Here is a 17,792-nt window from a genome sequence, read left to right on the forward strand (position 1 = left end):
GATCCTCACGCTCGTGGTACATGCATCAACAAATCGACCGCTCGAAATTTATGCAAGTAGCACGTGTAGTATATTTAGCCTGTCGCGGCAAAATAAAAGTACGCCGGTGAGATGACGAAACGTTGGGAACGATACGAACGGGGAGAATGATTCATTGATTTGTTCAATCGATTCGCCTACCCTGCATCGCGACAATTGATCAGATCGCTGGAGGAGCAGAATTAGTGGTAGGAGTTGGTGTAAGGGGGTCGGGGGGGGGGGGCTGGTGAATTGTGACATGCCTGACAGCTCGGAAGAGGTTCGAGCGAGACATGAACGCACCTCTGTTTGTCGTTCCGTGTGTCGGCTGGCCCAAAACGTTTTCCCTACCGGCGCTACCTCTCGGCCCACCCCTCTGCTCCCCCAACTCACCCCACACGGCTCCATCGAGCCAACCCCTAGCACAGGGAGCTAGGCGCTCGTGAAGCCGCGACTGCACGTGGGTGCGCACACAACTGGCACTTCATGTAAATCGACGCGTGAACTTTGCTGGTTGCTTCGGGAGAGCACTTGCATCATGCATAATACGTTAATAACACCGAGCGCACTCCGACAACAACATCGGCTAAGAATCCCTCCGCTACGGACACTGTATAAATACTAAATGCACATGCCGAAATGCCACGCGGTGTAGATACGAAATCAATTTGCAATCGTTTATATATTTAAACTTCTTCGTTCCAAAAAAATAGACTTTTGCAGAAAGTTGTAAGAAAATGGAAGAAAACGTCTCTGTTGGGAAACTGTACCTATGTGTGAAATGGCCGATGCTGTTTTGAAACATCAGATTTGCTCGCGACTTTTCATTTTTCTTCAAATTTTCTTTCAACCAACCAACATTTATTTTTTCAATTTTTTTCTTTTTTTTTCATCTTTATCCATCCTGCAAAAATATTACCACGATTTTTAAACGGGAAAGACCGTTTCGTTTTTTTCGTTGTTGTTTAGATTTGTGCTTTCCCGTCACCCCAACCACCCACGTCACGCCCAATTAACTTTTTTTTTTCCCCCCAACCACACGCAGAAAAGAAATTAAACGAGAGAGCAAAAAACGTGATAAGACAAAAGCACTTTTTTGTTCGCTGTCTCGACAAAGTCCACGCGTGTTACTCCACTCCGTTGCACCGGTGATCGCAGAGGTCAAAGTTCACACTTCGTTCCCCCCAGCACCGCCAACCACGGCAAGTCGGGGTCGTGGGATATTAGGGCAGTGTGGGAAGCCGGGGGGGGGGGGGGTGGGCTTGGTGTTGGTGATGGTGGTGGCGAGGCGGCGAAATTCGAGGTGGCGACCCTCCCCAGCAGGTGCCATCGCCCGCGGAGTGTCGAGCTCCGGAGTCGGCGCCGCCCTCCTCACCGTCGCTTCCCTCGCCTCGTCGGCAAAAAGGGGAGCTCACGTGAGGAGGTGAACGAAGAGGATGGCGAGGCCCAGAACCAGCAGCCCCACCAGCGCGACGAGCACCGCGTCCGGCGCCTGCTGAGGACAGAACCGCACCGTGCCGGCCACGTGCCAGGGGTCAGCACCACCGCCTGCAACGTCACGGTTTTACTTGCAGCGTCACCGTTTATTTTGATAATTTCACATTGCCCACTGGCGCTGCTCCGTTTCGATGAACCCGAGGTGTTAGGTTTGGCGTACGTGGAGCGGTGGCGGAGCGGTTTGGGCAATGTGCCGCGTAGCCAAACCAACCCGAGTTCGATTCCCTGCAATGACTAACATCAGTGGCGATCGAGATCTGGCATGGGCCTGGGCAACCCCCCTTGACCGACCTGCACTAACCAGGCTATGCTTCACAGGTGGATATAATCCGCGAGTAAGGGGTGATATTGCCATGTGGATTTAACCGATTTTTTTCAGTAATTAAGGTAATTTGTAGGTAAATCGTAAAATATGGATAAATGTAGTTGGCAAACATGACCTACACCATTTCAGGATTGCACACCGGGACCTTCAATATCCGCTTTTTTAACAATTAATGCGCCAAACCCACGGTATTAACCAGGGTGGCCGCCGTATTCGATCCGTGAACATCTGACAACAAGCGGTGAAAAGCGCCACCACTCAGCCGTGTCAACTCGGGCTCTGCGGCATTCGGGGCCTCTCAACGAGACGAGGGCCGCATTCTGCGAGCCACAAATTTAGCTCGAGGGGGGTGGGGGGGGGCGGTCGGTGCTGCTGGGGTTTGCAATCGTCAGGCATTCGCTGAGCTTTAAGCACGAGTTGCTGAATTCGACTTCGTGGCTCCCAGATCAAAGGTGTAGGACTCCCCCCCCCCCCCCCCCCCCCTCCTGTAGGAGTACAGAGACGTTTTAAGTCGGGCAGTGCAGTTCCGGTCAGCGGAGTTTGCACAAAGGATGAATCAACATAGCAGGCCCCATCAGCCGCATATGCACTGTATGTATGTTGAACGTGGCCAACCGTAATAATCGGGGCGCATGGTGGTCTCCCGTCCAACATTATCATGGCTAGAATATGCTTAGATTCCAAGATATGATGAGGTTGGGTGCATTCGGGGTTACATAGGCCGACATTCACAAGCGTCACATGATTCACTTGGGTCTTTGTTTTCATCTGCCTCCTCTGCCCCCCCCCCCCCCCGCTGCCTTCTGCCAAAGTGACTGAGCTCACATTTTCTGTCGCATAATTTATTTATTTTATAATCACGAAAACCGGTGTAGACACAGCGGCTCACAACATACACTGTGAGAACAGCCTCTTCCAACAGCCTCGTGGAATCAAAGAGAGCGGCGAAGATCAGCGACTAAAATATGACCCCTTACAGCAGGGTCAATAAATTTTTGGAGGCCTGGGGCAAAATGCCAGATAAGGTCCCCACTGAGGGCCCCATCAGATCTGAGGCCCAGGGAGAACGGGGCCCAGCTGATCTTCCCATGGGGTGGCCGGGTCAATCGATCAGGCATTCGGTTTCTCGATTCCAATCGATTTTTTACGCTCATGACACCGTGGCTGAACCCAGTATTTCCACACGAGAGAATACACTCTCATGTAGCGAGGATAAGGGCATAGCATTTGCATGGTGAATGTACACGCACAGCGCATCTCTCTGCACCTCTGATTAGCACGGTTGGCTATGCACGGTGCAAAAGCAGTTCAAAAGACAAAGACCACCCCATATAGGCTTTACAGACTGTTGGGGCAAGTGCTGTTAGCGAGCACCGATGAAGGACAGCATGGCACACGAGGGGGTGGCCGGCCAGCACGCCCGTCGCCTTGTCTCCCTAGTGGTGAAGTATTTACACATTGCACTAGGTACTCATTTGAGGCTGAGTCGTCCCAGGACCGGTTCAGATAATCGTCGTCGGCGTTGGCTGTGAATGGGAATCGAACTCGGGTCGCTGGGTTCATAGCGCAGCGAGCTAACCATTACACTACCGCTCCCAAAGCAGTTCAACATACATACATACATCGAATTGTGCGTGCGAGACTTGATTATTTTCGTATTTATATTAATTGGGTTGGGTGAAGCGGTGGCGCATTGGTTAAGCGCACTGCTCCAAGGCCATGGCGACCTTAGTTTAATTCCCGTCCATGGGTAACGTCAGTGTTGAGTGGCATCTGAACCGGTCCGGTCCTGGCCTCCGTCTCCCACCACCGCTTCTCATGTCACCAACCCGCACTGGTGAAGTATGGTCAAATAACTCTCATGACCGACGCGGCATTAAGTCGTGTCTGGCCAAGGCAGGAAGCTAGTGTTGTCACGTGCAATTTTAATTGAGGAATCGATTCATTTATGACGGCATTCTCTCCAAGAAAGCCACTGCACCTTTCAGGAGATTCACTTATGGAGGGGTTTTGTCGATTGATCTTTTGACGCATTTATTGTGCGATTACTGATCAATCGACCACTTAACGACCGATCAATTATAACCCCTCGCTATTAGTTAACCCATCTACTTGGGAAAAAAAAACCCATCACGGCACACGTCTCATTCGAATGATTTAATTTCCGCAAGGGATCTCTTATCGCCCCCGGCCCCCTTCCCGCCCCCCCCTTGCCGTGGGGGTCCTGGAGGCCGGGTCCGTGCCGCTGTTAGAGAAGGAACATTCTGCTGCCTTGCGGGGGGGGGGGGGTACGGGGGGGGGGGCGCGACACAACGTCCAGTTATTTTCAGCGGCAACCCGAGCCACCGCTGACGCCACGGGTCCCGGACTCACGCGCCGTCCCTGCCCCTAAATAAGGCCGGCGCGGCCACGGTGACTTTGGGTCGGTTTGGGGGTGGCAGTGTCGCGGAGCCGGAGCCGAATGACAACGCACCAGCGGGCTGCCACCTGCTTATCGTCGACCAAACCGTGATTGGCACCTCTCCTGACCGCTGAACCCTCGCGTGTTTAAAGAAATTGAATTGCCGGCGGATATTGAGTTTGATCGGGCAAAGGTGGGCAGCCCCCTTTTTTTCATTACTGGGGGAGGGTTGCGAGTCACACTTTTGCACGCCTTTGGCGGGCGACCACGCATTAGTTGACTCTCAAATTTGATGAGGCTAGGACTCGTGAGCGTCCACTGTGCGGAGCTCAGAACTGCTCGTGAAAGACAACAGGTGACCGAGCATGCTAAAAACAGAAACAGTGGTAGTGTTGCCAGGCCGACCATAGTCCGCCCCCCGGTACCCGATTAGTGCGGCTAAGACGCGAGTGCTGATGGGTAAATACTGTATAGTTTGCTTGCCGGCCCTTTTCTGAGCGGTAGGCCTCGCCGGCGCGGCCATGGGCAGTGCAAAATGAATCGTCAGGTTGGTTTTGTCGCACTTCCGAGCCTTCGGTTCAGCACCCCTGGACTAAAGTGGCACGGCGTGCGGTGGCCCGGGCTGGGAGGCGGAGGAGTCAATGGATGGGCACTGGAGAGAGAGTGCAGAGGAGAGAGGGAAAAGTGCTGGAGAGAAAGAGAGGGAGGGAAAGTGCTGGTGGGAGAGAAGGGGGGGGGGGGGGGGTCTTGAAAGAAAGGGAGAGTACTGGAGAGAGAGGGAGAATACTGAAGAGAGAGGGAGAGTACTGGAGAGAGAGGGAGAGTACTGGAGAGAGAGGGAGAGTACTGGAGAGATAGAGGGTGCTGGAGAGAGAGGGAGAGTACTGGAGAGAGAGGGAGAGTACTGGAGAGAGACGGTGCTGGAGAGAGAGGGTGCTGGAGAGAGAGGGAGAGTACTGGAGAGAGATGGAGAGTACTGGAGAGAGAGGGAGAGTACTGGAGAGAGAGGGAGAGTACTGGAGAGAGATGGAGAGTACTGGAGAGAGATGGAGAGTACTGGAGAGAGAGGGAGAGTACTGGAGAGAGAGGGAGAGTACTGGAGAGAGAGGGAGAGTACTGGAGAGAGAGGGAGAGTACTGGAGAGAGAGGGAGAGTATTGGAGAGACAAAGAGGGTGCTGGAGGGACAGAGAGGGTGCTGGAGGGAGAGGGAGAGTACTGGAGAGACAGAGAGGGTACTGGAGAGACAAAGAGGGTACTGGAGGGACAGAGAGGGTGCTGGAGAGACAGAGAGGGTACTGGAGAGAGAGAGGGAGGGTAATGGAGAGACAGAGAGAGTACGGGAGAGAAAGAGAGGGTGCTGGAGAGAGAGGGAGAGTACTGGAGAGACAAAGAGGGTGCTGGAGGGACAGAGAGGGTGCTGGAGGGAGAGAGAGAGTACTGGAGAGACAGAGAGGGTACTGGAGAGACAAAGAGGGTACTGGAGGGACAGAGAGGGTGCTGGAGAGACAGAGAGGGTACTGGAGAGAGAGAGGGAGGGTAATGGAGAGACAGAGAGAGTACGGGAGAGAAAGAGAGGGTGCTGGAGAGAGAGGGAGAGTACTGGAGAGACAGATAGGGTACTGGAGAGAGAGCGAGGGTGCTGGAGAGACAAAGAGAGGGTGCTGGAGAGACAGAGAGGGTGTTGGAGGGAGAGGGAGGGTGCTGGAGAGACAGAGAGAGTACGGGAGAGAAAGAGAGGGTGCTGGAGAGACAGAGAGAGAGTACTGAAGAGAGAGGGAGAGGGCGCTGGAGGGTCAGGGTGGGTGCTAAAGGAGCAGTGCTGGAGGGAGTGCTTGCTGCATGTGGTTCTGAGCATTGCTCCCCGGCTCGCCGCTTCCCATTAGCCGCCGCCACGAGTTATCACTGCTCTTGCGTATCCACAGCAACCGAGAGCGGTCGCCATGGCAACCCCGCATCCGCCACTTGGGGCAGAGGGCGGATGCTCGCCGGCGAGCGAGCCAATGGCCGGCTTGGGTTTAACAAAAAAAAATAGATTTCGTTCTTTCGTTCGTTCATTCCCCCTTGTTGTGAAACGGCGATGGCGAGAAAGCGATCCCATCAGTGGCGTTAATCGCTCACGGAGCTTACGTGACCCCTTTCAAAGTGAGCCGTCCCATGCATTGCAAAACCCACTATCATAATCGTGGGTGATCCCATTAGAGGGTTCGTCAGATTCAGGGTTCGTATGCATGTGGCTACGAGGGGAAATATAGAGACGCACGCATACACATTCTCACTCACAAGTGCATACGTACAAACACACACACGCATGCAGACCTACACATGAATATGCAAACACAGATCTATATATATATGTGTGGGTAGATAAACAAACACAGACTCGTGTATACAATTACACATACACACTTGCACACAAAAGCAAAGACAAAGATCCCCCGTATAGCCTTAACGGACTGTTGGGGCAAGTGCTGTTAGTGAGCCTGGCGCTGTACACGAGGGAGGGTGGATGGCCAGCACCGCGCCCGACCGCCTTTGGCTCCCCAGTGGCGATGATTTTTACACATCGCACCAGGTACTCATTTGAGGCCGAGTCGACCTAGGTGAGGCCCAGGAAACTTGCGCACACACATATACAGAGAGATGCTATTATCTGAGATTCGGGAGGTGAGCAAATGCTGTTTGACGCAACCACAATATCCTCAAAATGAACCCCCCCCCCCCACATACAAATGCAACGGAGCAGACTAATTCAAACTAAAATATAACAGGTCCACCATCACCTGTTACGTAACCACGTATCAGGTCATCAACTCACGTCGTGGAAAAACCGAAGCGACGGATTGACGCGTCAGCAGAACGGCTGAAACGCTCCGGCTCGGTGATTTGGCACCATTGTTGGTAAGTCTCAGCAATTGGCACGGTTCGGCCAAAATTGGAACCAGAAAAATAAATTCCGAGCACTCGGCAACGGGCCACGCGAATCGCGACCAGAGAAAAACGTTGTGTCGCGTTCCCTTCGAACCGCGCGCGAATCTCACGCGAATCTCACGCGAATCTCACGCGAATCTCACGCGAATCTCACGCGAATCTCACGCGAATCTCACGCGAATCTCACGCGAATCTCACGCGAATCTCACGGAATCTCACGCGAATCTCACGCGAATCTCACGCGAATCTCACGCGAATCTCACGCGAATCTCACGCGAATCTCACGGAATCTCACGCGAATCTCACGCGAATCTCACGCGAATCTCACGGAATCTCACGCGAATCTCACGCGAATCTCACGCGAATCTCACGCGAATCTCACGCGAATCTCACGCGAATCTCACGGAATCTCACGCGAATCTCACGCGAATCTCACGCGAATCTCACGCGAATCTCACGCGAATCTCACGCGCGTCAACGCGCAACTTCACACCGCACGCGCGCACGCGTGCGTACCAGCGCACAAGCGAACCACACACACACACACACGGTGGCGATGGTGGTGGTGGTGGTGGCAGTGGTGCGGGTGGTGTTAGCCGGCATGCAAAATGTTTAGCACGAGCGGCGATGGGCGAGACGCAGTGCCGTGCGGGTTAGAGCACCAGAGGGAGGGAGAGTGCGTGAGCGCATGGCGTGAACGAGTACGCACGTACGCATGCTCAGGCCTCGTCGTCGCCACAGAGTCTGTGGCCCTGGGTAGCGCCATGCTTAGGGATGAGTTTCGGATGTAAAATGACAGTTTTTGGAATTAAGATTTTTTTTTCAGGAAAATTTTTGGGGTATTTTTGCGGGGGGGGGGGGGGGGATGGGGGGGATTTTTGGGGGGGATTTTGGATCGTCCGAAATTTCGTACGTAGGCCCGATTTTAAGAATGTTTACATTCCGTAATAATAATAATAATTTCACGTGTCTTTTTGTGCGACATCCACGCGACGCTTCCATCGGCAGGGAAAAGCGCAGAAGTGGTATTGTACAAATTGTGTCATTTCCTGTGACCTCGTACTCAATTGGAAACAAAAAACGACAGTTTTTTTTCTTTTACATTATTCGAAATGTCATGCCTAGGCCCGATTCTTGAGAATTTATTTGTTTTGGATCCGTCCAAAAATCGGGGGGGACGCAATGCCTAAGCCACCGCGGTAACCAACGTTAGCCCGAGCCAAGCACGGCCGTGGCAAGCAAGGACTGACGTCTCGTCGAGGGGCATTAATTACGCTGGCTATTTCGTTCGGTCGTTGCCCCCGCCCCCTCCCTGTGAATCTCATCACCAGGCAGCCAATTAATTGGCCAATGTGGAATTTAATCACGGCTAAGAGCGTTTGGATCGTCCCAAAATCTGAAGTGCCAACTCCGTGAGGGAATTATTAAATGTCTGCATTCGTTAAATAAACTGTGGACATTATGTTTTCTCAAATCAATTGCAGATGTTGTGCGACAGGATTCGGAATTTTTTCTTTCTCAGTTTATATCGAGTACGTAAAAAAAAAAACAAGAAGTCCCCACCCTCTAGTATTGCACTTAAGAAGGACCCAGGAGGACTATCAATTTCGGAATAATTACCATTACCAATGAGTTTTGCAATAGAGGGATAATTAAAATGTAACACCAATGATGCAGGAGAAAGGGAATGGGCATATCTACACAAGCAGCTATTTCAACAGCCAATGTTCATTTTTAATATATTTCAAAAAATGTTTTCAAACTAGCTAAATGTATTTCCGAGTAATGCCTGCTGCCGTTGTTTCGACGCAGCATTTGGCTTATCGAAACATACTCGGCCAGCAAAAGTAAAGTCAAATAATTTACGTTTGCCAATTCTGGCCAGTGTAACCGCGAGATGGGTGGCTTGTGCACTGACTTAATGGCACCGTACGGATGAGGTGGAGGCATCAGCTAAAGCAATGGGATGTCTCGAATAAATATCAATTAAATTATGCTTCAATGGAGGTGGCGGGGGGGGGCGGTGCAGATAGAAAATTAAAATGAGACATTCGCGAAATAAATAAATTTCACAGTGGGGGGGGAGGGGTGGGGAGTTCCTTTGGTGCAAGGTGTCCCGCCCCTCCAGACCCACGACGTTACCTCTGAGGCCCCCCCTCTGTGCAGGCGCCTTGCCATCCTGCCCAGGCCACCTAGGGGTCCTGAGCTGAGCCCAGACGCTACACTCATAAGCCAGGGCGGCACAAGCGGCGCGGAACCCTGCGAGCGGACACACCCGGTCAACGAGACACAACCGTAAACCGGTTAACGAAATTTTTTGTTTTACTTTTTCCGGGCAATGAAAGGCGGTGGGAGCTTTTCGGGTTTTTTTCTTCCGTTTCTGATATCTTCTCCGCAATCATCCGGCGGCGAGAGATCGCCGGAGCGAGTTAAGCTCTGTCGATCCCCTCTCGCCGAAGACCACTCGCAGACCTCGTATCGTCTATCACTGAAATCCGGTCCCGCTTGGGCACTTGGGCACCGGGACAGCGGTGGTTCACCTATGGAAGATGCAGCTGGTGCTTTCGTGAAGGCGCAGCGGAGAGCAAGTTGTGTGCTCGGCACTAGAAAAGGAGAGAGGCTCATATGCGCCTATTCATTAATTTAGTATCGTAGCGGTGTTATTACTATTATTATGCGTGTTTGCACAGGGTAACACTCACTGAGTCTCATGACTTTTGCATGAGGGTCCTGCCAGGTTTTTCCCAGGGAAATGTAAAATTTCCATGTACATTATATTCCAAATGAGTATTAATATATTAAATTGCTCACTGTTTTCCAAGGTGATGAATGAGAAAAATATAGGCCCGTTTTAGTAAAGCACATCAAATAATCTACACTGAAGCGGTGCAGGTTAGAATTATTTTAAGGTCTCCGCCAGTTAGAAAAATAGGATGCTTACCCACCTATACTGGAGATCTGTGGAAAAAAGATCTTCATAGCTCAACGAATTCCTCCAGTCTAAATACACATTTTGATTTCCAGATGCGTCGACTGCAAGGAAAACCGGGGCGACAAATTGCCCGTCGCTGAATAAAAAATTCGGTCCGAAAATAAAAAAAAAATTGTTCTTGTATCGTCCGTTGCCCACTTACATTGCCATCCAACCAATGATGGAAAGATTGATGACAATTTATTTTTGAAAGTTCAAGGCTGCGCAATGAAACCGGCAAGAATGAACCGTCCAATCGTGAGACCGTGCGAGGTGGCCAGACGGCTTTGGGGAGGCCTTCATCCAGCAGTGGATGGGTCACGACGATTCGGATCTGTTCAAAAACGTACGCTGCCATTGCACCACGTGCGAGCAGGTTTGGGCGGGGTCGCTTTTGCTTCCTTCGACGTCTGCCAGTCCTGCTGCGAGTTTTACAGACTTCTCGATTAGTAGGGGGTTTCACTTTGCGTGTGAGCCCAAAGCCACGGCAGAGAAGCAGCGAGGGCACCAAGACCAAAACTAACGCGACAGAGAGACAGATGCTGCCGTCGGTTACCATGGTTAGCACACTGGACTAGCAATCCGGAGGTTTTCGCTTGTTCCGATTCACCGGCACGGAAGTGAAAACAACGGTGCAATTTAATTTTAATCCCACCCCCCCCTCCGCCCGCCCTACCGCTTGTGTCCACCCAGCAGGTACATCACAGTTGGCCAATCAGCAGGTCGCATGCGGTGGGTAAAAGTGTGGGTCGCTCCAATCTCTTCCAAGACGTCCGGACAGTGTGGAAGAATAGGCCAAATACACTACATAGGGGCTCTGCAGAGCTCCCGCCAGTAGCGACAGCAGTGGCGTGAGAAAGCAATAACAGGATTGCACTTTTACCTTGTTTATATTAAGAAAGAGGGGGGGTCATGATAATTCATAGGAATGTGGAATTTCCACCACCAGTATCAACGCTGTCTATTGTGATGAACATCACCCAGTGCTCGTTTGAGCATAGGTGACTTCATACAATTACACAAGTGTGAGATTTATATAACGTCTCAAGCAGCTGTAAAACATTTTCAATAACCATTTCTTATGAGCTAACTGACTGGTGGCACAGTGGCCTTCTAAAACCTCATTCATCTTCCCATTCAAATACAAAGTCATTACATGCCACACGTGCCTGATGACTGTTAAACACATCCCACATCACACGGGCCTCACACACACACACGTGCACACGGACGCATGCACGCGTACGCAACATCCTCGATCTTAATTTCAATCGGCACTCTATACATCACTTGGGATGTGTTTGGCAATCACCAAGGCGCGTGCAGCGTGCAACGACCTAATCAGCACGTGATAGGAGGTGAACGAGTAAACTCGGTGGGACGCATCGCGGGAGGTCGAGAGGAACGTAGTTACAGAAACTCGAGGTCAGGCAGAAAAATGTGGCCTTCAATTGGAAGGATGCAAGTTCAAATCCCACTCGGGATTTGAAACTGCATCAACGAGTACCGCTCTGTTGAAGGGCAACCGTGGTTCTATGGATAATCTGACCCCTCGTCATAGGAACGTGCAATTTCCACGACTGACTCTGGGCGACGATCGGAAGGAGACAAGCACCACTGCCATGCACGTGAGAACTGGAACAAAAAAAACAGCTCCCGACTCGGGCACACGCTCGCTCCCCCCGCCCGCCCGCTCGCTAGCTCGCTCGCTCGCTCACCTGGTCCGACTGCACGTACTCAACCACCTCCTCCACCACCACCTCCGGCTCCACAGACCCATCCGGGGTCACCACCTCGGCCTGCTGCTGCTGCTGCTGCTGCTGCCGCCGCTGCAGCTGGCGCTGCGCTCCGTTCGCCGTCGCCGCTCCCTGCTCCGCGGGCGATCCTCTGTCCTCCCGCGCTCCATCCTCGTCCGGTGCGCCCACCCCGACCTCGTTGGCGCCCCCCTCTTCATCCTCGTCGTCCTGCTTCGGGGTGCTGGCGGCGATGGGCGGCGGCACGGGCGACGGCGTCCGCCGCAGCGCGAAAGGCGCCACCGGCGACGGCGTCTCCTCCTCCTCCTGCTGCTGCTCGAAGTCGTCGGGCAGCGGTCCGGTCACCGTGGCGACGGGGTAGCTGTGGAAGTCGGCGAACATTTCGGCGCCGCCGGCGCGCCGCTGCAGCCCTTGCGTGGCCGACTCGTACGCCGTCACGTGGTGGCTGCGGCCCTCCTTCCAGCCGGAGCCGAGCCGCCGCTTGCCGGCGCCGCCGACGCCGCGAGCGGCCGACCTGGGACTGGGCGGGGGCGTGTGGACGGGCGTGCCGTCGGCCGTCGCGTCTTGGCGGCAGAAGCGAGGGCTGGACTGCTCGTCGTGCTGAGCGCCGCGGCTGCCGCCGTGGCGCTCGTCGGCGTGCTCGGGCAGCGCCGGAAGGTGGTCGTCGCTGTCCGCGGCGTCGCGCATGATCCGCTGCTTGTGGTACTCCAGTCCTGGCGTGGCGGCAGAGAGTGCCGCGGCAGTGAGGGCGGGTTTTAATTTTAAAGCCCCAGTCGACCGCGGTGGCAGCGCCAAGCCAGAGATGCAAATTGCGCATTACCAAGGCTGCAGCGAGTCTTTCCGCACGAGAGAATAACGTCCCGTTTACCGAGGAGAGGGTTAAATCATTTCCACGGTGAATGTACACCGAGCCCATTTCCCCGCAACCTCCCATTTGCACGGTTGGCCAAGTACGGTGCCAAAGAAGTTCAACATACAAACATACACTGCTGGATATTGTATCATGTGTGCCAGGCCGAATCAGAATATTTATGCCGGAGGAATCTGATGAGCTATAAAGCTCTTTTTCACAGATGTCCAGAAGTCAGCACACTGCCGGCCGAGGGCTTCTCCATACCAAGCGGTAATGAGGTTTTTTTTTACCGTACTTTACCTCGCTGGCCGGTGTGCGTTGACGAATGCGATGGAAGATAGACGAGAGAACACAGAAGTGCAGTACAGCAATATATTTTGCTGCACTGCCCCCTGTTGCCCACGACATAGCCATGCGAATGCCTATAATACCTCGAGTGCATGGTGGTAGTGGTCACGCATCCAAGTACTATCCAGGCCATATATGAAGAGCTGAAGTGACACTGTCTGCATGCTCGAATCATATCTTGGGGCAGCGGAGCGGCACTGTTGGAGGCGCTGAGCCAGACGCGGGAATTCCACGTCTTGGTGGGGACTCATTCTCACACTGTTGACTCTCCACAATGTGGTGCCAATGTTGAGACGTGCGTTGCCAATTTCCGAGGTGATGATGATAATGATGATGGATTTGGGAGGAGGTGGGATGCTGATGGTGGTGATGACGACCGTGAATGTTTTGCTGTTTAACTGTGGATCTGAAAGGTCAGGGGTCAACGAGGCGGTGTCACTGCTAAGCCACGTGACGGTGCCCATGCGCCTCTACTCAAATTGAGCTCTCAGTGTCCTGTCATGAGACGAAGTGTCCCTTTGGATCTCGAGCAGTGCCGGCATCATCATACTGTGCTGAGAGAATGGAACCGTTGGAAGCAGATTTCACGTAACTACTTCTGAGATACCATCAAGTTACCCTTTTTTTTGTATCCACATGCTCGGGCATGCTTCCCCACAAGCCCCGCTTGCTACAAGACAAATGTTCGCCACGTGACAGTCGAGCCGACATATTTTTTTATTCCTTGGCACTGAAATGAACCCGATTGAAATTCCTAATTGAATGTTTCGGCGCTTCTCTTCGGTGCAGTCACACCGACGACCGAGCTGAGACCGTCGACTCGCTACACCTTGAGAGCCCGGCTGTACCACGGGCGGTGGCTGAAACCTGGGAATCTGGAATCTCAGCGTTTTCCGGATCAGAACTCTGACCTCCAAAGCCACCTGCGCACTCACTGCCAGCTCTGTAGTGTGACCTTGTTTAAAGTGGGGGGGGGGGGGCTTACAAAAACTCTGTGGCGAGCGGCGGCGGCGGTGGGCACGACAGTCTACGTTAAACAAACTTTAAACAAATGTCAGACGAAACGTTAAACGGGTTGGTTGACGATGCAGCCCGCCCTTCTCGAGCATGGCTTCTGCCCGAGCCTCTCACCACCCCCGTGTGTATGCATGGGCTATGAAATGTTGAGATGCCCACCGCTTAATTGGCCCCCAACAGCCAAACAATCCCCCGCCTCCCCGCACCTTCTGCAGCGCGGTGTTTCACGAGGAAGCCGCAGCGCCGTTGCCCGTCGTGATTTTAACGAGAGGAGGAGGGCGGCCTGGCGCTGCGCCCGCCGGGACGGCCGCAGCTCCGGCAGTCGCGAAGTGTGGGGAGCGCGCACGTCAAATTAGCCCCTCTGAGTCGGTCCAATCTGCCGCAGGGCTCTTAATTAAGCGGGAGGATCGTCCGCAGAGAGAGAGAGAGAGACAGAGAAGTCTCAAGTTGCGACTGCTCGGCAGATTCCTCAGTCTGGGCTCTGGCACTGAGCCCCCCCCCTCCCCACACTCACCGCCTGCCACCCACCTCCCCACACTCACCGCCTGCCACCCACCTCCCCACACTCACCGCCTGCCACCCACCTCCCCACACTCACCGCCTGCCACCCACCTCCCCACACTCACCGCCTGCCATCCACCTCCCCGCACTCACCGCCTGCCACCCACCTCCCCACACTCACCGCCTGCTACCCACCTCCCCACACTCACCGCCTGCCACCCACCTCCCCACACTCACCGCCTCCCACCCACCTCCCAACCCCATCTCCTACTCGGCCCGCTTTTGATCAGCGCTCAGTTTCAGCCGCGCAACTTTTTACAATCGAACATGAAACGGAATCTGAGAAGGGGCATTTTGTCAGCTACACCGCCAGCCTTTTCATCTTTTTATTGTCCCCTTCACCCTTTCCGTCATTATTTTTTATTTTTGTTGACCGACGTCAAAAAAAAAATAACACGGCACCCCCAACAACCAGTTGTGTTCACCCGCGGCACGCGCTGAGCCCCGCTCAGATCGTTCCCCCCTCACGTGTGTTCGGGCAGTGCCGTGCGCATTGTGGATAGGGCGGGTTTCCGCATACCGTTCGGCAGGTTGTCCGACGTTTTGCTCCGCGTCCTGAGAGCTTCAGGCGAAATTTTTTAGGCGAAACCCAAAAACACGTCGGAGACCTACACGGCGTGACCGCGAGCATCTGCGCAGTAGATTGTTCGGCTATTAAAAAGTCGAATCAATTGAAATGTTTTTACGTGTCTATTTAGTTGAATTCCGCTCGCACTATTTGCGGCTGTTTTTATACAATGCACAATTTGTTTTTGTTTTTGTCTCTTGCAGGCTTAACATTGATGTTGCGTTTGAATAAGTTCAAAGCACAGATGTTTTATAATGGGTTGTGTTTGGAAGTTTGATATCTGCATTATGTTGCACAGACATTGTTTATGCCAACTCATGAAAATTCAATCCATTAATCCACTTGGTTCATAAGTAAAAAAAAGAACACATCAATCATCTCGGTCTGTCGTGAATCCATCAGCCCACTTGCGACAACCATTTAATTTGACCTGTCATGCGATGAACATCGGCGTCATTAGTGCTGGTCTAAGAAGGGACCAAAAACAGCGCCTCCGATTAGCGCGGTTGGCCATGTGCAGTACGAAAGAAGCTCAACATACAAATAAACAGGCTTGGTTTTAATTGTCGAGCCAAAGTCCCCAGTCACCACGGTCGCAGCACCGAAAATTGCGCATTGCCATGGCTGCAGCGAGTCTTTCCGCAGAATAAAGTCTCATCAACCGGGGAGAGGGGTAAACCATTTCCACGGTGCATGTATACGCGCAGCCCATTTCCCTGCAACCTTCCAATTGTTGGCCAAGTACGGTGCAAAAGAAGTTCAACAACAACAACCGCCATTCGCCACTAAGTGGCAGCGGCGTCACCACGGCGCTTGTGGCCAGGCTATGTGCACGTTGAGGCCACGTGAAGTGTCGAGCGCCCGCTGCCAGTGGGTCACGGGTCAGACCCAGGTGCCACGGGTCGACTGTCTGGGATGAAAGACGTCCAACATACATACACACACACTGCTCGATATTATATCATCTGTGCCAGTGTTGTGTGTGTGGTTTTTTTTTTATTTCTCGCGGGAGTTTAGAGTGCGAGCAATTGCTTTCCTTGCCACCTGCAATATCCGCCACTTGACCGCAAAACCACGCGCGTCCCTGTAGCGTGGCGCATACGACAACGCGCAGCAGCAGCGGCAGCAGAGTTCTCTGCAGGGACCCGGCGAAACGTCGCGCCGGGAATGAGCGGCACGTGGCAGAAAGGGGTCACGCGAAACGCCGGGGACGGGAGCGGACTCGTCACGGACTGCATGCTCGGTTCCCGGTGACAGGTGCCTACGTCGGGAAGGAAAGGTCACCGCGAGACGCGGGGCATCTACGCGCGTCCCTCTCTCCCGGCCGCGGTGCCCGGCCACTGCCAGCACGTGGGCCAGAACGTGGGCACAGTGACGACGATGATGATCGTGATGACGGTGGTGATGGTGATTTATAAAGTCAGGGTGTCTTCACGAGGCAATACCCTTCTCCTGTTTGCAGCCCAGAGCCGGCGGTGGTTGGTGGGAATTCCTCATTCCTACCATGCGATGATGACCACAGCGACTGTCGACTGCCCACAAAGTGGTAACAATTCGACCTGGAGATCGATCACGGCGCAATCATCTACACCGCTGGGTGGACAGGGGCGATGGGGGATTTGAGAAATTCGCACCACTGTTTGAACTGCCGCGTCCAAAGATCTAATCGAACCGGTGAGCCTCTGGATTGCAAGTCCATTGTGCTCAATGGATTGCAAGTCCAATAACCGTATTCTCAGCATGATAAGACCCACTCTTTTTCCCTTGCACGTATTTGAACGCAAAAGTTGGGGGTGCGTATTGTAATGCAGTAAATTCTTCTGTGTGTGCGTGCGAGGCCAGATTTGTAGAACTGCGTTGACACCAGGGAGAGGTTCGGGGTGCGTCTTACTTTCTGGAGCATCTAAACATCCAGAGAACACGGTAACACCATGGCAGCTTCTCCTCCTCCACACAATCCTCTCCCTTGTATCAGTTTCAGAGCCCCAGACGAGATACTTCACTCATTGGTACCACCTGAGATGACATGACTCTCGCGGTTTCAATTTCTTTACGTGACCGATAACAGTGAATTACGTGATAACCGCTTGAAGTGAGTGGGTTATTCGTCGATTCGCTGGTTATATAATGCACCCTTATTAGCCGTATACATAAACAGGTGCTACTAAAGCTGGTGACCAATGTATCCTCTGGCCCACGGACTAAATCTGGGACAGACGCGTGGCGCACGCTGATGGGAACGCGCTGCTGGGAGCTCGGGCACCGGGCCTGGCAGGCGCAGCGACTGCTGCTTACAGCCATGCACAGCAGCAGCAACAGCATCAGCGGTGGCAGCAGCAACAGCATCAGCGGTGGCAGCAGCAGCAGCAGGAACAGCGGCAGCGGTGGCAGCAGCGGCAGCAGCAGCAAGAGCCGCAGTAACTCACTTAACAAGTATTCCGCCACGCAGCGTCCATGTTTTTGGTTACCGTTTATAACATAAATCACGGGGGCTAGCACAACCAAACAAAAATAGTCGAGCTCACGGAGCATTCTAGGAGCCCCCCTCTG

The 17,792-nt window shown here is 53.3% G+C and overlaps 1 protein-coding gene across 2 annotated transcripts in view; it reads right to left on the minus strand.

Moving 5' to 3' along the window:
* Positions 1 to 845: 845 nt before the first annotated feature.
* LOC116952178 (junctophilin-2-like) overlaps positions 846 to 17,792 on the minus strand; it is a 48,744-nt gene continuing 31,797 nt past the window's right edge. The window contains exons 5-7 of one of the 2 annotated variants that reach the window (XM_032971302.2): positions 11,860 to 12,608; positions 9,313 to 9,429; positions 846 to 1,513 (exon numbers count right to left, since the gene is read on the minus strand). In XM_032971302.2, coding sequence (XP_032827193.1) covers positions 1,430 to 1,513; positions 9,313 to 9,429; positions 11,860 to 12,608 — 950 coding nt within the window. In that variant the 3' untranslated portion in view covers positions 846 to 1,429. The remainder of the gene's footprint in view (positions 1,514 to 9,312; positions 9,430 to 11,859; positions 12,609 to 17,792) is intronic. The other variant, XM_032971303.2, reaches the window with a different exon arrangement.

This window comes from Petromyzon marinus, chromosome 45 (genome assembly GCF_048934315.1).
Source record: "Petromyzon marinus isolate PM22_M1 ecotype Great Lakes invasive population chromosome 45, UKy_Petmar_22M1.pri1.0, whole genome shotgun sequence".
NCBI classification, from domain to species: domain Eukaryota; kingdom Metazoa; phylum Chordata; class Hyperoartia; order Petromyzontiformes; family Petromyzontidae; genus Petromyzon; species Petromyzon marinus.